At 40.6% G+C, this 18,182-nt stretch overlaps 1 protein-coding gene across 2 annotated transcripts in view; it reads right to left on the bottom strand.

The window, feature by feature from the left end:
* The window catches only part of Cfap221 (cilia and flagella associated protein 221), a 110,723-nt gene extending 98,615 nt beyond the window's left edge, over positions 1 to 12,108 (bottom strand). Inside the window, exons 1-3 of one of the 2 annotated variants that reach the window (XM_046456860.2) lie at positions 12,018 to 12,108; positions 10,386 to 10,571; positions 8,148 to 8,248 (exon numbers count right to left, since the gene is read on the bottom strand). In XM_046456860.2, coding sequence (XP_046312816.1) covers positions 8,148 to 8,248; positions 10,386 to 10,524 — 240 coding nt within the window. In that variant the 5' untranslated portion in view covers positions 10,525 to 10,571; positions 12,018 to 12,108. The other variant, XM_058583273.1, reaches the window with a different exon arrangement.
* Between the last annotated feature and the right edge of the window lie 6,074 nt (positions 12,109 to 18,182).

Below are 18,182 nucleotides of genomic sequence, written 5' to 3' on the forward strand. Positions count from 1 at the left end.
TTTTCCCAGTTGTTTATTGGTGCATTATAGTTGTATATAATGGTGAGATTTGTTGTGCCATATTTGTATGTGCACAAAATAGTAATATAATTTGGCCAAGATAATTCCCCAATATTTCACATTTTCCTCTCCTATACTCTGGTTCCCTTCCTGTACTCTATTGACCTTTCTTCAATTTTAATGAGATCTCCCTACACCTTTTTATCCGCCCCCCTTCCACATACAAGAGGAAACATATGACATTTGAGTTTGGCATATTTCATTTAACACAACGTTCTCAAGTTCCATCCACTGTCCTGCAAATGCCATAATTTCATTCTTTTCCACGGCTGAATAAAACTTGTGTATATATACCATATTTTTTTTATCCATTCATCCACTGATGGACACCTATAGTTTGGCTACCATGAATTGTGCTGCTATAAACACAGGCATACATATACCACTGTAGTAAGATGACCTTAATTCTTTAGAATAAAAACAGAGGAGTGGCATAGCTGGGTCATATGGTGGTTCCATGCCTAGACTTTTAAGGAATCTCCATACAGATTTCTGCAGTCATTGTACTAATTTACAACACCAAAAGTGTAAAAATGTTCCTTTTTATCCATACCTCTCCAGCATTAATTACTGTTGGAATTTTAGACAACATTTTAAATAATTTTATGCAGGAAGCAAAGTTTCATGGCATAGAATTTTCCTTTCGTGGTGTCATGTCAGTGCTCAGAAAGTCTCGCACTGTAGAGCATTTCAGATTTTGGATCTTCAGATTAGGGATGCTGCACCTGTGCTTGTTTTCACTGCAGCAGACTACCAGGTAGCCAGGCTGCTGTGACCTATGGCCCTACCTCCCCTCAGTGTCACTACCAATATCTACCCAACAATTACAAGTAACCTTACTAGGTTAGGTCAATTTGCAACAAGTGACATCAAAGGTAAAGGACAGAGATCTGTCTTCGAGGCTGCTGGGCTGGCTCAGTTACTCCAGTATTCCTGAATGGTCCCAAGAAGGACAGGAACAGAGCTCCCCAAGACTGCGGATAAGCCAGCACTGATGGGCAAGGGATGACCCAGATTTGGATTTAGAAAAATAAAAACGCCTGACCCTTCCTCCAGCCTGAGTGTGGCAGAGCAAATCCAAATACACCCACTACCCCTTTGAACATGATGGTGGGACATTAGGAGTCTGAGATGATGATATCTGTATTATTAAGCAAGTTTTTAAAAATAGCAGTAAGAAAACACTGGATGATTTTCTCAAAAATAAAATAATATAGATCCTATCCATAATGGTAAAAGACACATTATTGGACTACACTTTACCATATTCACCTTTGAGTGATTCTTGATCTGGAATTATCCACTTGAATCAATAGAGAAAGAAACAACAAACTCAGAAGTTAGATATTTAGGTGAGAGGAGTTCAGGAAAAGGAAGAAAGACCTCAGCTTCTTCTGGAGATGCAAAGTAAAACAGAAATCAGTTGAGACTGAAGGGCTGGGTCCGTGGTTTCCCTGGTAGATGGAAGCCTGCAGTGGTGGAAGGGCAAGGGACCCTTCTTCAGCCCAGAGGGGCTCAGCGCTGTCCTCACTCCCTTCCGCCTCCCATGGGTGAGTCTGTTCCTCCCAGGGCAGTGAATCTGCCCTCCAGGAAAGTCTTGCCCTGGGGTGGGTGAAGGCTAACCTCCAACCCTAGGCACCTCTGGTAGTATGTTTCCAAACACTACCTCTCAGTCTCTAAGTTAGGGTCATTTGATAGACACATCCCCTGTGGCAAGGCTTCTCAGAGAAGGTTAATTCTTTACCCCAAGGATCTGGGGCCAATTTTAAGCAGCCCTGTAAGTTCCTTAAGGTGTTTTATCTTAAAATGCATGCTGCTTTGTATTGTACTTCTCTAAACTGTGATAGTAAAATTAATGCTCTAGAAAGGATCCCATACTTCCCATCCCCGTAAAATGAGGGGAAGACATTGGGATTCATGGCCCTAATTTTGAGAAGCAAGATCCTGCTGGAGGGTCTCTAAAGACTCTGTAATAGGAAATTGAAACCTAATATTACTCTAGAAAGAACGGTTCATTTATTTAAGCTAACCATTTTTTTTGTGGTTGTCAACAGAAATACTAGTAGTCTCCTAGGAAAATTGATGGATTATTTACTTCATATATATAATTTTCCAGGCAAAAATCTCTCCATAGAGAGGAAAAGGAATAAAAAAAAGTCATGGTTTTAAGAAAACTGGGGACCATTATTTCAAATTTCAAAGTAAACTGAAGCATTCGTTTTAATATGAAAGCAAGTGAAAATGTTTCAAATCCTTTAACCAGGTCTGCATGGAAATCAAACATTAATAAACAATTCATTGTGGTGATAAACACACATTCAATCATCCTATTCTAGGGCAATTTGCATAGTTTCCTTTAGAAAACCAAGATAAAAGCAGAGTTGAATTTTCCCCCTTGCTGGGCAAGACTCCTGAGGTAATTGCCTTAGGCTTCCTCTTGACTTTGCTGGTGGCAGTCCCAATATCTCCCAGAATGTTATTATGATGAGATCATTTTGCACTTGTATCTATTATCTATTTCTGTTTGTTTTAATGTCTGATAGATGTAGTATGATTATTTAGACTTTACACTGGATTTGCTTGGAATTAGTGAGCCTTTGCCAAGTCAATCTGAGGGAGATGTAGCAGGGCTCAGGCAGCCAGGTGAGATGGCCAGTGGGGAGGTTGAGGGCGGGGCCAGAGCAAAGGAGTGTGGAGAGGGTCTTCTCACGAGGTCAACTTCCTGGCTGACAAAAGTGCTTGTGGATAAGCCGGGGACCAAATCAGACTGACACTTCTATACTTGGGCTCCTAAGCAGGGGATCCAATAGAAAAATTAAAACAGACACATGACAGGGGGACCAATCAATAACAGTGAGGAGCGCATGGACAGGGAGGAGATAAACGGAGGAGGAAATTCCATAAAAAGAATAGGCCAAAACTCCCCAACTGGATTTCCAGCTCTGGGGCCCCTTGTCTTTGGAAAAGTTTGTTTCTGTCGCTTTTGCAACAAACCTGCTGCTTTTCTATCTCTGTGTCCTGTTCTTCAATTATTTGCTGAGCAGAGACAATGAACCCAGCACCCCTAGAAGTAATAAATCTCTTTCAAGAAAATGAGTTCAATATCATTCCTTCGTAAGTGTTTATTGCTTTCTGTGGCAGGCACTGTGCTGGGTACAGGGGAAGTAGCAATATAGAAGAGGGACATGGCCTCTGTTCAGCAGAGTGGAGCAGAGTTGAGATATCACCTTTTTCAACAATTAAATCATACTCTCTGGGTTCCCAGGCATGCTCAGTGGGAGTAAGATCACCCTCAAGAGAAGAAAAGTCTGATTCTTGGGAAGTAAATATTGCAGTGTCTTCGAACGTTCTGAAGCTCAACCCTACCTTACAAAACCTTATTCCTTGATATTTCATTTCTCTCATTAATGTTTCCTTAGGGGATAATAATGAAAGAATGGGTTGAGAACCACATCCATCTCTAATATTCCATGGAATGGACTTCCATTTTCTCACGTGCAACATTTTTCTGCTCAAAAACACTTAACCTCCTTTGCTATAAAAATTATACTCATGCTCTTTATTTCTATTTTCATCTGTATCCACACTCCCTACCTTCTCCATCATTACTTCCCTCCACAAGTCCTATAACCCAGGTAAACCAGATTGCATACTGGCCTCCAAATATGCCACACCACAGCTCACCCTAAGCTTTTTGCCATGTCTTTCTCCATGCCCTGAAGGTCTTCTCCCCACTCCCATTTTTCTTCTTAGCTGTCACACACAGCATCTCCTTCCCAAGCCTTTTAGACCCTCCTGATTGGGTGAGGTGGTGCCTTATAGCCACAGAGGATTTTCTTTTTGCTTCCTATACCACCTTGCTTGTCTAGTATCATGTTCAAGTTGTTGGTTGTTTTCTTAATATCTTCAACTACTTGGAAACCTTGATTTTGTGCACCTTAACCTTCCCTATAATGCTTCAACACTTTGCTTAGCATATAATAGATGCTCTTATTACGTGTAGAATTAAACATAAGAAAATTTTCAACTCTATTAAAAACATAATAATATTTTTCATCGGAGATAGAGTAATAGACAAAAAAGATCAATCAGAGAAACAAAAAAGATCAATCAGAGAAATGAATAGAAAAGTATATAATTAATATGATTAAAATTATGAAGAGGGCAAAACAATTTTAAATTTAGTGACATTATTAGAATCATTGACATTATTCTAAGCATGCACATTCGTGCACACACAAAGGCAGTTTTAAAATGTTATTACTCAAAAGAATCGTGTTATTGGTAATATTTTGGCATAATAACTTTTTAAATTACCAGGTAATTATTAACTCTAATAATGTCATCCAGTAAAGAATATCAGTATTTCTTAAAACCAGGGGAATCTTAGCAAATAGGCCCTTATGTGATTCTATATTATGGAAGGTGAGTCCTTCTGCCCTACATCATGCATAAAGGTGGAAAATATCCTAAAGCTAGTGACAAAAGTTATGAAACACCTATCATAAGAAAGAATTGTGATTTCACATTAAGATTGCAATATTCCCCAAATTGATTCAATGTGACTCATATCAAAATCTGAGCAATGCTTTTTTTTCTCCAGAAATTGACAAGGTGGTCCCAACATTAATATGAGATTGCGGAACTCAGAATACTTAAAATGATCTTAAAAAAGAACAGGAGCATTGATACTTCCTGGTTTCAAAACTTACTATGAACTCTATTATCAAGTGTTTTAACACCATTATCATAAGGTATACAGATTGGCAGAGTGGAACAGAGAGTCCAGTTGATTTTCAATAGTCAATTGATTTTTCAACAAAAGTGTTAAGTCGGGCTGGGGATGTGGCTCAAGCGGTAGTGCGCTCGCCTGGCATGTGTGCGGCTCGGGTTCGATCCTCAGCACCACATACAAACAAAGATGTTGTGTCCGCTGAAAACTAAAAAATAAATATTAAAATTCTCTCTCTCTCTCTCTCTCTCTCTCTCTTTAAAAAAAAAGTGTTAAGTCCACTCAATGGGGGAAAGTATTCTTTTTTTTAACAAAAAATACTAGAACATGAAAAAGATTGAAGTTGAATCCCTACCCCATATAATACACAAAAATTAGAGTGAACTACATACCTAAATTTAAGAGCTAAACCTATAAAACTCTTAGAGGAAAACAGGTGTAAAGCCTTATGACCTTGGATTTGTCAATGAGTCCTTAGATGTGACACCAAAAGCAGAAGTAACAAGAGAAAAATCAGATAGATTGGACTTCATCCAAATTAAAAACTTGTGCTACAAAAGACATCATCAAGAGAGTTAGAAAACAACCCATAGAATGGGATAAAATAATAGCAAGTCAAATATCTGATAAATAATTTTTATCTAGAATAAAGAACTCTTAAAACCCAATGATAAAAAATAAACAATTATAAAATGGACAAAAGATTTGAATAGGTATGTCTCTAAGGAAGGTACAAATGGCCAGTAAGCTCATAAAGAGGCACTCAACATTATTAGTCATTAGAAAGTTGTAAAGAAAATGGGAAAATAGTGTCCTCAAAAAGATATACCCAGATTATAATCCCTGGAGACTGTGAATGGGACATTATAGGAAAAAAGGTCTTTACAGATGTAAAGTTAAGGATCTTAGACAGGATCATCCTGGATTACCTGAGTGGGCACTAAATTCAATGACAAGTAACTTTTTCCAAGAAGAAGAGGACACAGGGAAGCAGAGGAAAAGGCCACGTGAGGATGGAGACCGAGACTGGAGGATTGTAGGCACAATTCAAGGAAAATCCGGAGCTACCGGAACCTGAAAGAGTCTCTCCCAAGGCTGGGGAGGGAGTGCAGCCTTCCTGACACCTTAAGGTTAGACTCCAGCTTCCAGAACTGAGAGAGAATAAATTTCCATTTTTACATACCCTAAATTTGTGGTAATTTGTTATGGAAGCTATCTAAAGTTTATGTACCATAGATTCCAACAATACCACTGACAGGTATATGTTCATGAAAACTGAAACTTTCACACAAAAACATTTACACAAAGAGCCCTCGAGTGGAAACAACCTGAATGCTCATCACTGATGAATGGATAATCAAAATATGGTCTATCCAAACAATGGAATATTATCCAGTCTTAGAAAGGGATGAGGTACAGATTCATATATATACATAGGTATATATATGAATCTGTACCCCATATACATTTACATATACTGTAAATGGGTAAATTTTCAGCATGTGAATTTTATTTCAATGAAGCTATAAAAAAAAATAATAGTAGCTAGGCACGGAGGTGCATGCCTGTAATCCCAGGGGCTCAGGAGGCTGAGGCAGGAGGATCATGAGTTCAAAGCCAGCCTCAGCAAAAGCAAGGCACTAAGCAACTCAGTGAGATTCTGTCTCTAAATACAATGCAAAATAGGGCTGGGGATGTGGCTCAGTGACCCTGAGTTCAACCCTGGTACCCCGCTGTCACCGTGCTGCCACCAAAAAAAAGAGAGAGAGAGAGAGAGAGAGAGAATAATAAGGAGCAAGTATTAGCATCCTATTTTAGCTTTTGGCATGATTTAGTTAATGAACAATAATTTTTTTAAAAAATTATTTATTTATTTATTTATATGTGGTGCTGAGGATCAAACCCAGGGCCTCGTACGTAACTCCAGCCCCATTGAACAGTAATTCTGAATAATAATTATCTCAGTACTGCCCTACAATAACCTAGAATAGCAAACTTCAACAAGGAAAAGTAGTCCCCAAAATCAATAATCAACTTTGGTCTTTGATACCATGTTCTAAGAAAGGTCTCCTTGGAGGTTGCTGGGTGGAGTTCCTGATCATATTTAAATCCTAGTCCTCTTCCTAAGAGGAAATACTTGTCCCCTAACAGGTTCCTTTCCAAACCTGTTCTCTCTCTACCCACTTCGTTGATTAAGGATTCACAGAAATTGCATTCTCCCCTCTTCACTGAGGACTGCCTGATAGAACTCTAATTTTACTTCCTGACAGCTTTACCATTTGTCAGTTTCCTGCAGTGATTCAACCTCACTCTGAACAATCTAACACAATAATCGAACTCTTTTTAAAAATGATCTACTTTATGGCGTGACTTCTAAGAACACATTACATCTAAAAGTAAAGTTATGTGGTAGCTGGGGCCAGGGCCAGACGGAGAATATCACATGTAGAGGCAGGGTCTCAGAATGTCCACAGGAAGAGAACATACATTTGCCCCCACCCCATCACATCTCAGAGGCCTTTTGGGTCAGATCTAGGACTCAGTGTGGAGCAGTTCTGGGATGTTATGTCCATTGTGACTTTAGGGGATAGTGGTGAGGACACTAAGGTTGGAATGCCGATTTAAATACATTTCACATTGGCTAGTACAGGTAGGACTCTGAAGTCACACAAAGCCCACTCTGGTCAACATCCAAGTCAATGAAGGGGACCCAGAAAGACTGAGCTTCCATGTGGCTCTCTAGTTAATGTCCATCACTGTGGGCTCTGGCTACTTTGCAGTCCAGTCTCTGTCTCTTGTGGAACCTGTACAGCGGAGCTGCCTCTGCCTTCCTAGATATCAACAAATCTTCTCTGGCCAGAATGACTTAGGTAGGCACAAGGTTAAATGGATCCTGGGACCTCCTGGGAAAGGCAGACCCCTCTCCTGGAACTGGAACCAGAGTGGTTTGGAGGAAAGCAGCCTAGGAGTCAAGTCCTGCTCCCATCACTCAGTAGCTCTGTGCTTGAACAAATAATTTAAACTTTGCAATCTCAGTTTCCTCATCTATATGATGAGAGCTATAACACAACCTTCACAGAGCTGAGGACTAAATGCAATACTGTAAAGAAGAAGCTCAGTGTCTGCCCTAAGAGTGGCTGAGCAGGGACATACATTTGGAAAGAGTGCTGGAGGAGCCTTTGGCAGAGTGGAAATTGATGCAACTTTAACATTTTTTCCATCATGAAACTATACTTCTGGCCAGGCACTTCAGTGAATTATGCTGCTCTTCAGGTAAATGAGAAATATAAGTGCAGAACACTCATGTCATTTTACTATTTATTATGGTTAATTATCCCTCTTAAAAAGTACCTACCAGAATCTGTTGGTGCTGTTTTTCTATTTGATAGCCTCCAAAATGCACTATACCGGGTCTGGCCTGGATGATTTTATTATCTAGAAGCTTGGCATAAACCTCTGTAAAAACAAGGTAAGAACATTATGAGACTTCAAAGGAAATATTAAGTTAAACAAGATCCTATTAAACAGGGGCTCTCTTTAATTTAGGGCATTTTCAGCATATGAAAGTTTTAGACACTGGATTCAGCTATCAACAAGACTAACTGTCTTTTCTGAAGAAACTGGGTGGCTTTTCCTCTCTGTACTCAAGCATTACTTGGGAGATGCTCCTGTCACAACAAATTCACATTGCACTTATTACCTATTAAAATAATTTGCTCTTCACAGATGTTGAATATATCTTTCTCATAAAACACCAACTGGTAAAGCCTATGTACCCTGTCTGTGTTGATACTGAGATTACTTACTAAATGATGAATATCTAGTTCAAAGTATCCAAACACCAAGGATTTGATTTTATTACTGTGTATTTAACTTTTATAACTTGATTTCCTCTGGACAGCATTATAACATGACGTTGAATAATAATGAAGCTCCAGGTAGTAGTCTTGAATTGCTTTTATTGTAATGTGAAGATCTTTTTTCCTCTTTAAGTTTTGAGAACAAAGTTAAAACAGCTGAGCTCCTGAAAACATCCAGCTCTATAGAACTTTACTTTCTATTTATGCTGGAATGCAGGCATGTGGAAAAGGGGCTGAGACCCCAGTGCATGATTCTTTCCACGCCTGGGTGCTTTGTGTCAGGCAGTGTACTGCATACATTTGCTTATAACATTCTTTCCCACCCTGTGAGGTATTATTTCCACTTTGCAGAGGAGGAAGCTGAGACTCAACAAGATTAAGCAATTTACCCCTGACTGGTAGTCAAAAATCAAGCCCAGGTCTAATTCCAACCACTCACCTGCTTCCCTCAGAATGCACGCACCATCTTATTTCTCACAAAAGACAACCTTTTTTTTTTTTTTTTTTTACTTTGGCCACATGCAAATCCTGTGAGCCACAGACACCTGCATCCCATCCTTTGCCCATTGTGGATCTGGGTACATCTGAAGTGGGTGTGAGACCTTGGTTTTCTTCTTACCAGGTGACTTGTCAATATTGAGGCCAAATTGAAGGGCTGGAACAGGGTGAGGATGGTGTGTCAGGGGACTGGTGATCTCTGCAGGTTATTATTTGGTCATTTCTCAAATATTCAAATTACCATTATTCAATACATATATTTTTAATGCTGAAAGATTTTTGTTTTAGGGCCACAAAGTAGATGTGAAACTAGCATTTTTATGCCCAGAAATGGTGAAGGTATATCAATTTGCAATTGACACATGCATTCTACAGTGACAAAAGAGTAAAACCAAAATATTACATTACTAACATTTAAGACGGGGGTTGGAGGATGGGGGCGGGCAACCAAGCATGATGGTGGAGAGCTGGACCCGGGGCTCTACCAGCTCTCAGCTTATGGGTTGTGCCAGTTTAGGAAATCATGGGATCTCTGAGTCTCAGTTTCTCCAACAGTAAAATGGAAATCGAATGTACCCATGAGGTTGTTGTGCGTAGATTAAATGAAAATAATGCAGGTAAAATGATTACCCTTTTGTATAACAACTCTAAGATTTTTTTAGGCTTTCCAGACTGTGCGTGAGAAGAGGCAAGAAGGTAAAAAATGCCCCTCCTCTGAAGAAGTGGGATAGCCTGGTAGGAACTGGAGCTTGGGCCCAGCAGGGAAATGGCAGTGGGGGGTCAAGTTCAGATCAGACAGTAAAGGGGGCCAAATGCCAAGCGAAGGTATTGTGACTTTATTCTGTGTGCAGTGGGAACTGTTGAAAGTGTTCAAACAGGATAGAGACAAGAGTCAGCCAGGATTCTAAAACAGAAAGTGATAGGAGGAGAGTGTGGCCAGGAGGAAAGTGCTGTAATAGTCCTGAGACTGCTGAGGGTGAGAAACAGGCAGCAGGGACAGGCAGCAGAGACATTGGAGGATGTGGAAATAACAGAAGTTGGTGTCTGACATCCCAAAAATTTACAGGTGAAACAACTAGATCTGAATAGAACTACTGTTCTTAGTAGTAAAAACTATTCTGAGCCTATAAAACAATATAGGTAAATCATCACCAATAATTCCATTATGCTGTCTGGACTTTGACTCCCCTGAGAAGATGTGAGTTGGAAAGCAAATCTGTATTCTAACTGCTTACTTGATTCAAGTAGGTGATTGGGTACTTCTGCTCTTTTCTTGGGCTCCTCCACTAGACTCTTCAGAAGCAGGGGTGATATGTTGTTAAAGGGTTCTTCTGCATTCTTCTGCTCTTGTCTGGGGGCTTTCACCACTGCCATTTTTGGGTGAGAAATGGATTCTTCCTTCTAGAGCCAAAAGTCATTTCCTGAGGAGAAAACAGCACGAGTATAATCATCCTTGAGAAACCATGCACATTTTTTTTTCTCAGTTCTTGACAATTGTACCTCTTATCATTGCATGGTTTACTGTGGTTCAGGCCCTCCCTGTCTCTAGTGTATGCTGACCACTCCATTCCCACACGAGCTGTCCCATTAATCTTCCATTATGAACATCACCCATCATAACCCAATAATAGTGCCCGGGTTCCAAACCCTTCTGTGAACCTCAAGAGCTTTTTCCCAAAATGTTCTCCTGAGATGCTTCTTGGATATGTGAAGGGGAAAGTAAAGGCCTTCATAGTCAAATAAACCTGGAAAATGTCGGATAGTTAAATAGTTTTCTTGTTTCTGAAATTTCACCAAATCAGCTTCTCAGAGGCATGTGACCATGAATTTCTTCAACATTTGGATCATCTATTTGCAGGTGTGGCATTTATGAGTCACCTTCCAGGGCCCCTCTGTTAACAGGGGGCAATGAGGAGATGGTGAAGGCTATAGTCTGCCAGGTGTAGAGACCTGGGGACATTCCTCTGTGGGTCTCAGTTTAGGTTGCACATTTTGTCATACTTGCCTTCCCTTAACATGCTCATTTGAAATTCTACTTTCTTCAAGAAATCCACATTGATCCCAAAACTCTTTAACATTTTTTTAAGCAATTACTGCTTATATTGCTCATTTGACATAAATACTTTATTGCCTTATAATGGTTATGTTCCTCAAATTCTTTAACCCAAACTAAATTTAAATCATAATAAATTTATCAGTGCAAAAACAAAAACAAAAACAAAAAAAACCCAATAATTTATTGTCTTGTAACAGCACTTTACAAATCGCACTTTGTCTTCCACAACTTAGCTTCTAAACTTGGGGTTAGGGGGTTGCTTTGTGAAGCCCTTGAAATTGGTTGTAAAATCCTGTGTGTATCTTTGTGGGTTCCCCCCAACCCCAGAAGGCCGGTAACTTTAGAGTCTAGAGTCTATAATGTCAAGTAAAATACGTGCATATTCTGAAGGACGTGCTTAATAACCACTTTCCCATAGAAGTTTCTGCTTTCCCCTCCCATTGCACTCCCTTTCCCTAGCATGATCGTGGGAGGCTGCTCGGGGCTCAGCACCACCTCTACCTCAGGCAGGTACAGGAGTAGTTTTCATGCCAGCTTGCCCACCGCATGGGGCATGGAGCTGTCTCTAGGGTCGCGCCCCCACGGCCTTATCTCCTCCTCCAGCAGTCAGGCCAAGCACTTCCTCGCTCAGGGACCTTTCACTCCATCCCCCCGCCCCCACGCGCCACCCATCCTCATTTAGCCCTCGGGTCCTGACCTCTCCTACAACCCTGGCCGATGGACAGGGCTGGACACCTGCCCGGGACTCAGGCTTCCTTCGCAGCTCGGCGGACCCCGGGTCACTCACAGCCTCAGGTCCGAGGCCACTCACCTAAGAGGTGGTTCCCGGGCGGGATTCGGCCGGCGCCGGCACCTGCTCGCAGTGTTGCCAGGACGACGCGGACGCGCTCCCCAGGGCGGGGCGGGGCGGGGCGGCGGACGCGACCAAACTCCGCCGCGACGTGGGGGAGCCGGGCTGCCGCGGCTCCAGGGCCGGAGGCCACGGGGAACTTCGCGGGGCGCGGAGCCGTCCGCCGGGATCGGGGCAGAATCTAGAGAGAGATTTATGATTTGGGAAGGGGGAGAGCTAATGGATTCTCCACGAGAAATGAGAAAGTCGGGAGACACCAGAAACTGGAAACCTGCAAGAGCAGATTGCTGCAGCGGAGGACGGGCGGGGGCGGGGCCTCCAGCTCAATGGGCGGAGCTTCCCCACTGGCCTTGATCCCTGCTGCCCTACTTTTTTTGCAGTTTGATTTATATTTTCTATTATGGTAAATTTCACACATATACAGCGGCAGGGCAGAATAGTATAATGAACCTCAGCACCCAACTGCAACCACCATCAAATCATGGCCAACCTTATTTTATCAGTACCTTTCCTTCACTCTATTATTTTGAAGAAAATTTCAGACATCATTTCATCCACAGATATTTCAGGATGTGCATCTAAAAGATAAGGATTCTCAAAACAACAACAAAAATACCACAATAGCAGAACCTTAAAATTTGCAACGATTTCTTAATCTTCAAGTCCTAGTACTGCATTCCATTGCCTATAAATGTCATAATTATTTTTCCTAACAAGTGCTAGTTTGAATAGGAATTCAAATACAGTAAAATCCACACATTAGAATAGATTGATAAGTCTTTTAGGTATCTTTTAATTGATATATTCCTCCTCCATCTCCTTGTTTGTTGTAATTTCTTCATGGTAGACACTGTTTCTGTTCTTGAAACTGATATTTAGGAGTTTTAAGCATGAACCTGTCTTGCCTCCTGCTCACCTTCCCTGTCCTTTCCACCCTGGTCATCCATGGACATTTTCCTTACACAGATGGCTCAGCCTTCTCCCTTCTCAGGGTCTGTTTTGTCTTGCTCTTTCCATGTATGACTTGGTATTTACTTGATATTATTTATGGCTTTATGCTGTTAAGAGATTTTAATGAGCATACAATAGGACTGACCGCTTTCCTTTATGGTCGTTTATGCTACATGTATATTCCCTCCCAACTGGGAATGTTCTTCTCTTCCATCTTTTCATTCTCCAACTCCTCCCTTAGCACAACCATTACTGCTTATGAAAAACCTCCCCATCTCTCATGGGTACCACTAGATACGATTCTCCCTCTACCTTCCTTCTAACACTCCAGAACAGAGGTGGAGGTTTCCTTCCACCATCTTACTAGTGCTTATATTGTTATAGGCTGTGCCCATCATTATTTGCATATGTGTCTTAAACTGCTGGATCTTAGTGGGATGGCACTCTACTTTCATCTCCCAAATCCTTCAACACAGTTATTTGTCTATAGCAATTCCTCAGTAAGGGTTGGCCAATGGAGTGAAAAACTTCATTTGTTTATCTTATCTAATAGGTTGCTTTAGTAATTTCTGTTTTGTTATCCCAAAAAAGTTGTAGATTTCAAGAGAACAGGTACCACGTTTGCCATTGTTCGAGACCTTTTCACACCAGCTGAAATCAAGATCATGTTTGTTTCCATCTGCATTTTAAAGGGTGTTGGGTAGCATTTTGAAATTTGTACTTAACATTTTTTTGAGAAAAAAAATCCTTATGTTGTATAGATTATACATAGGTCTCTATATAAGCAATTAACCAAATTATATATCACACTATGAGGATACCATTGGTTGCCTTCTGCTACTTTCTAGTAGAACCCCAACTTTGTTCAGGTTTTCTCCCTTGTTTGCCAGTTCTAGCTGTAGATTAATCTAGATCAATGTGGAATTTCCAATCCTCTTGCTCTCCTTGCCCATGATTGATTTAGGGCTGAATATGTAACCCAATTCTGACTACAAAGACATAGGCAGTCTTCTGAGAGACTTCTGGTAGATCTCTGGGGAAGGCTTTCTCCCTGCAAAGAAGACACACATAGATACAGTATCTTTCTCTTTCTGGACTTTGTAGTGTCTGGAAATAATTCATGGAACTTCAGCAGCCATCAAAGGCTATGAGATGCATTAGCATTAGGATGAAAGTGGTAACAAGGACAAAATAGCAAGAAGATAGGAGGAAGATCGTGGGCTCGGATGGCATCATTTCACCTATGGTTGTTTGTACCTGTATTTCATTATTTCTTCCTTGCAACTGAAAACCTGTGACATTTCTGAACACTCACCACTAAAAGTGTACACTTTGGCACAGGAGCTTGTTAGGAAGGCAGACTTTCCAGCTCTCCCAGACCCACTGATTCAGAAACTTCATTTTAATAAGATTCCCCCAGGCAATTCGTAGGTGCATGAAAGTTTGAGAATCACATAATTTAAGGTTTCTCTTCAAATATAGCTGTCTCAGATCTTCAGTTACTCAATACGTTGATGTACGTATTCCACTTAGCATTTACAATAAGCAGAACGTGCAGGTATCCCAGCATGAGTGTGACACAGGCAAGGAAGGTATAAGCTATCCGCTTCAGTAGAACAGGGGAGGTTGTTAATTTCTGTGCTCACGACTCCTCAGCTGGACTTGGTAGTATACGAAAATTGTATAGAAAATAAAATTCAAAGTCCTTAGTGCACTTGGAGGACTCAGTGGGACCTGGCTGCCAGCCCCTCCATCCACCTTCTCATCCTACTGTGTCCCCAACATCTCTTTTGCCTGCTGGGGTGGGTAGACGGGTGGCAGATTCTTTGATGCTGCTCCCATGGAGGAGTGAGATCCCTGACCCTCCTCTTGGGTCTGGGTGGGTCTATGAGTGCTTTCACTGGGCTGAAGAGTCCCATCTGAATTGCAGACCCCAACATTTGTGAGATACAAAGAAACAGTATGCAACCTTGATATTTGGGGATGGTAGTTCAGGCTGCAGCAATAAATAATCAGAAACTTGCTAATTCCTGGTTGGCCAAAGGAGCCCTTCCCCAGAGGGCTTTCCCTGGCTTGCTCTCTAAGTTAGGTCCCATCTGTTACCTCTCTCATAGTATTGTGCTCTCTCCCTGAATAGCTGCCATAGTCCGTTTGGGTCACTATAACAAAACACCTTAAATTGGGTGGCTTATAAAGCCAGAGAAGTTTTGGCTGGGAGGTCAGAGGTCACAATGCACTAGCACCTTCCTTATCTGATAGGGCCCACTTCCTGGATCACAGACAGTGTGATTTCTTATGGGTCCTCAAATGGTGGAAATGGGTAGAAAATTCCCTGGACCTGTTTTATTAGGGTACTAATCCCATGTATGAGAGCTTTGCCCCTCTTAAGTAATATTCCCAATAATTTTGGGCCATGGTGTCAACATAAGAATTTTGGGAATGTATGCTGAGGCTATAACTGTTTGGTTGCCCTCTTTGACCTCTATCTTCCTGGACTGTAAGGTCAACGAAGGATGGTTATGGCCAGCTGAGTACTATGTACTTATCACCTTGCACGCTGCTTGCTATATGCCAGGGCCTCACAGATATTTATAGAATGAAGTCATCAAGTTATGTCCAGTGCTTTCTAAATGTTAAATTTAAAATATACATGTATACACGTATATATAAATATGTGTGTGTATATATACATATATGTATATATATATGTGTGTGTGTGTGTATATATACATATATATATATGTATATATATATATATTTTAAATAGGGTAAGTTAGTCATATGATTCAAAATTCGAAACGTAAGAAATCTTCCTTCTTCATCTGTCCTTTAGCTATCAAGTTTCTTTTCCCAGAAGTAATTTGTGTTACCAGATTTATATTAATCTTTTAGGGTTATGTTTTATATATGTGTGAACAATTGTATTTGTAAGACCTTGATCCTCTGTTTAAAAGCCCAAGAGCTTATTCTTCTAACCCTCCTTTTTGCACTGAAAAAATTTGTCTGGGTGATCATTCCATATTTGTATGTAAAGTACCTCTTTATTCTTTTTTATGTCCGCATAACATTCAATAATTTATGTACCCAGTCTCTATTGTTAGATATTTAATTTCTAATCTTATGCTGTTATTAAAACCAGGGTTGTTATTTATACAAGTATGTACATCATTTCTACAAAATTGTGCTTATGTCTATTCATAAACGTGTAAATATGTCTGTAGGAAAAGTCCCCAAAGTATAAGTGCTTTGATCAAAAGTTTTGTGAATTGGGTAGTATTGATAATTATTGCCAAGTTACCTTCAATGAATTGCATTAATTTCTACGCCTACCTGTAACGCATGACACTTTGTTTCCTTATAGCCTCACCAATGAATTATAATAAACTTTTATATTTTTGCTGATCTGATAGATTAAAAATGATACTTAAATTTTGGTGCTATTTTTCACATTTCTCAAATGAATAAGGTGAGCATGCCTTTATGTTTAGGGAATATTTTTTTTGTATTTCCCCTTCTGTGAATCCATATCCTTTACCCATTTCCCATTGAATTCTTCGTCTTTTTCTTACTGAATTTTTGGAGCTCTTTACATATTAGGGATGTTAGACTTTTGTTCTGTGATAATTTTTCCCAATTCCTTCCCAGTTTGTCATTTGACTGCACTGATAATGATTTTTGTCTTGCAGAATTTAAAAAATTATGTTGTATTTCTTTCTTTTTTCTTATTTTGGTACTGGTGATTGAACCTGGGGGGGCTTTTTACTACTGAGCCACATTGCAGTCCCCATTATTAAAATTTTTGAGACAGGATCTCACTAAGTTGCTTAGGGCCTCCATAAGTTGCTGAGGCTGGCCTCAAACTTGTGATCCTCCTGCCTTAGCTTCCCAGATTGCTGGGATTACAGGATTGTGCCACCATGCCCAGCTGTTGCACTTCTTATTTCTTGCTCCATAACGAATTACTTCCAAATTCAGTGACTTGAGACAACTATAAAAAGTTTTTCTATCTTGTGGTTTCTCAAGGATAGGGGAATTCAGACAATACACCAGGGAAGGCTCCCTGATATCTGGGGCTCCAGTTGAAAGACCTGAAAGCTTGGAAGCATAATCATCCGAAGGCATCATCTGGCAGTGGATATTAAAGCTGTTATCTGGGACCCTGAACAAGGCTCTTGGCCGGCAATATAAATGCTCTGAATTATTTCAGCCTCATGGCAATGTTGGAAGTTGCATATTATTTCCCCCATTACATAGGTGAAGAAATTGAGGCTTAGAGGGTTCGAGTAACTTTCCCAAGGTCGCATGGTTAACTGATGATCAAGTCAGCATTCGAACTCAGATTTTTCTGTTGACAACATTCTTTTCTTTATGCCAATGCCTTGCCAGGCAGAAATGGAAGGAGCGTTTGGAAGCTTGGGCTGCACCTGACCTTCCTTTGCCCCATGCAATGAAGATAAGGTCTTGGAAGCATTAGCAACATCGTCTTTCAGAAATGGTTTTATTTGCTCTCTTTTATTTGATTTGCTTTAACTATAACATTTCATATAAATATTCAAAAGGATGCTGACAAATGAAGGAGGAAAATATGAAAAGTAAAGAAAAAAATGCTTTCCTGAGAAAGCCAGTCTACATTTCCAGAGTGTAAACAGTGAGCCTGGACCATTAAAAACCTCATTAAAATGTCAGTGTTATACCTTTGTACTTCAGGACTGAATAGGAAATCACTCTTGCCCCATTATTTATGGCTCATCAATAATACATTAGTTCAGCTCCTAGTAAAACTGACATTCAGGGAAGGACAGGGCTGTTTGCTGGGCTTATTCCATACCCGAAGGGCCATAGCACATTATCCATACTTGTGTGGTCATTTGGTGAAAACCTTAGACACCCAGGGGCAGTTCTTTCTCAGACACTCAATCCCTGCCCCCACCCCCTCTCCAGTGTCCTCGTTGCTTCCACACCCCAAAACCAGCCATTTCAGCTCAAATATTACTTCTTCCCGCAAGCTGTCCCCAAGTACAAGTCAGAGCTAGTTCAGAGTTGGAAATAGATTCAAATGAGGGGAGGAGGGTGTATGGAGATTGAAAGAGGCTTCTTTAAGACCTCAGTTATAGTTGCATTCAGGTGCCACGATGCTGGTGTAAGAATTTTGCATCTCTCTGTCTCTTGGTTCTT

Source organism: Marmota monax, unplaced genomic scaffold (genome assembly GCF_021218885.2).
Source record: "Marmota monax isolate L192 unplaced genomic scaffold, Marmota_monax_Labrador192_F-V1.1 WCK01_AAM20220418_F8-fsc00121, whole genome shotgun sequence".
NCBI lineage: Eukaryota > Metazoa > Chordata > Mammalia > Rodentia > Sciuridae > Marmota > Marmota monax.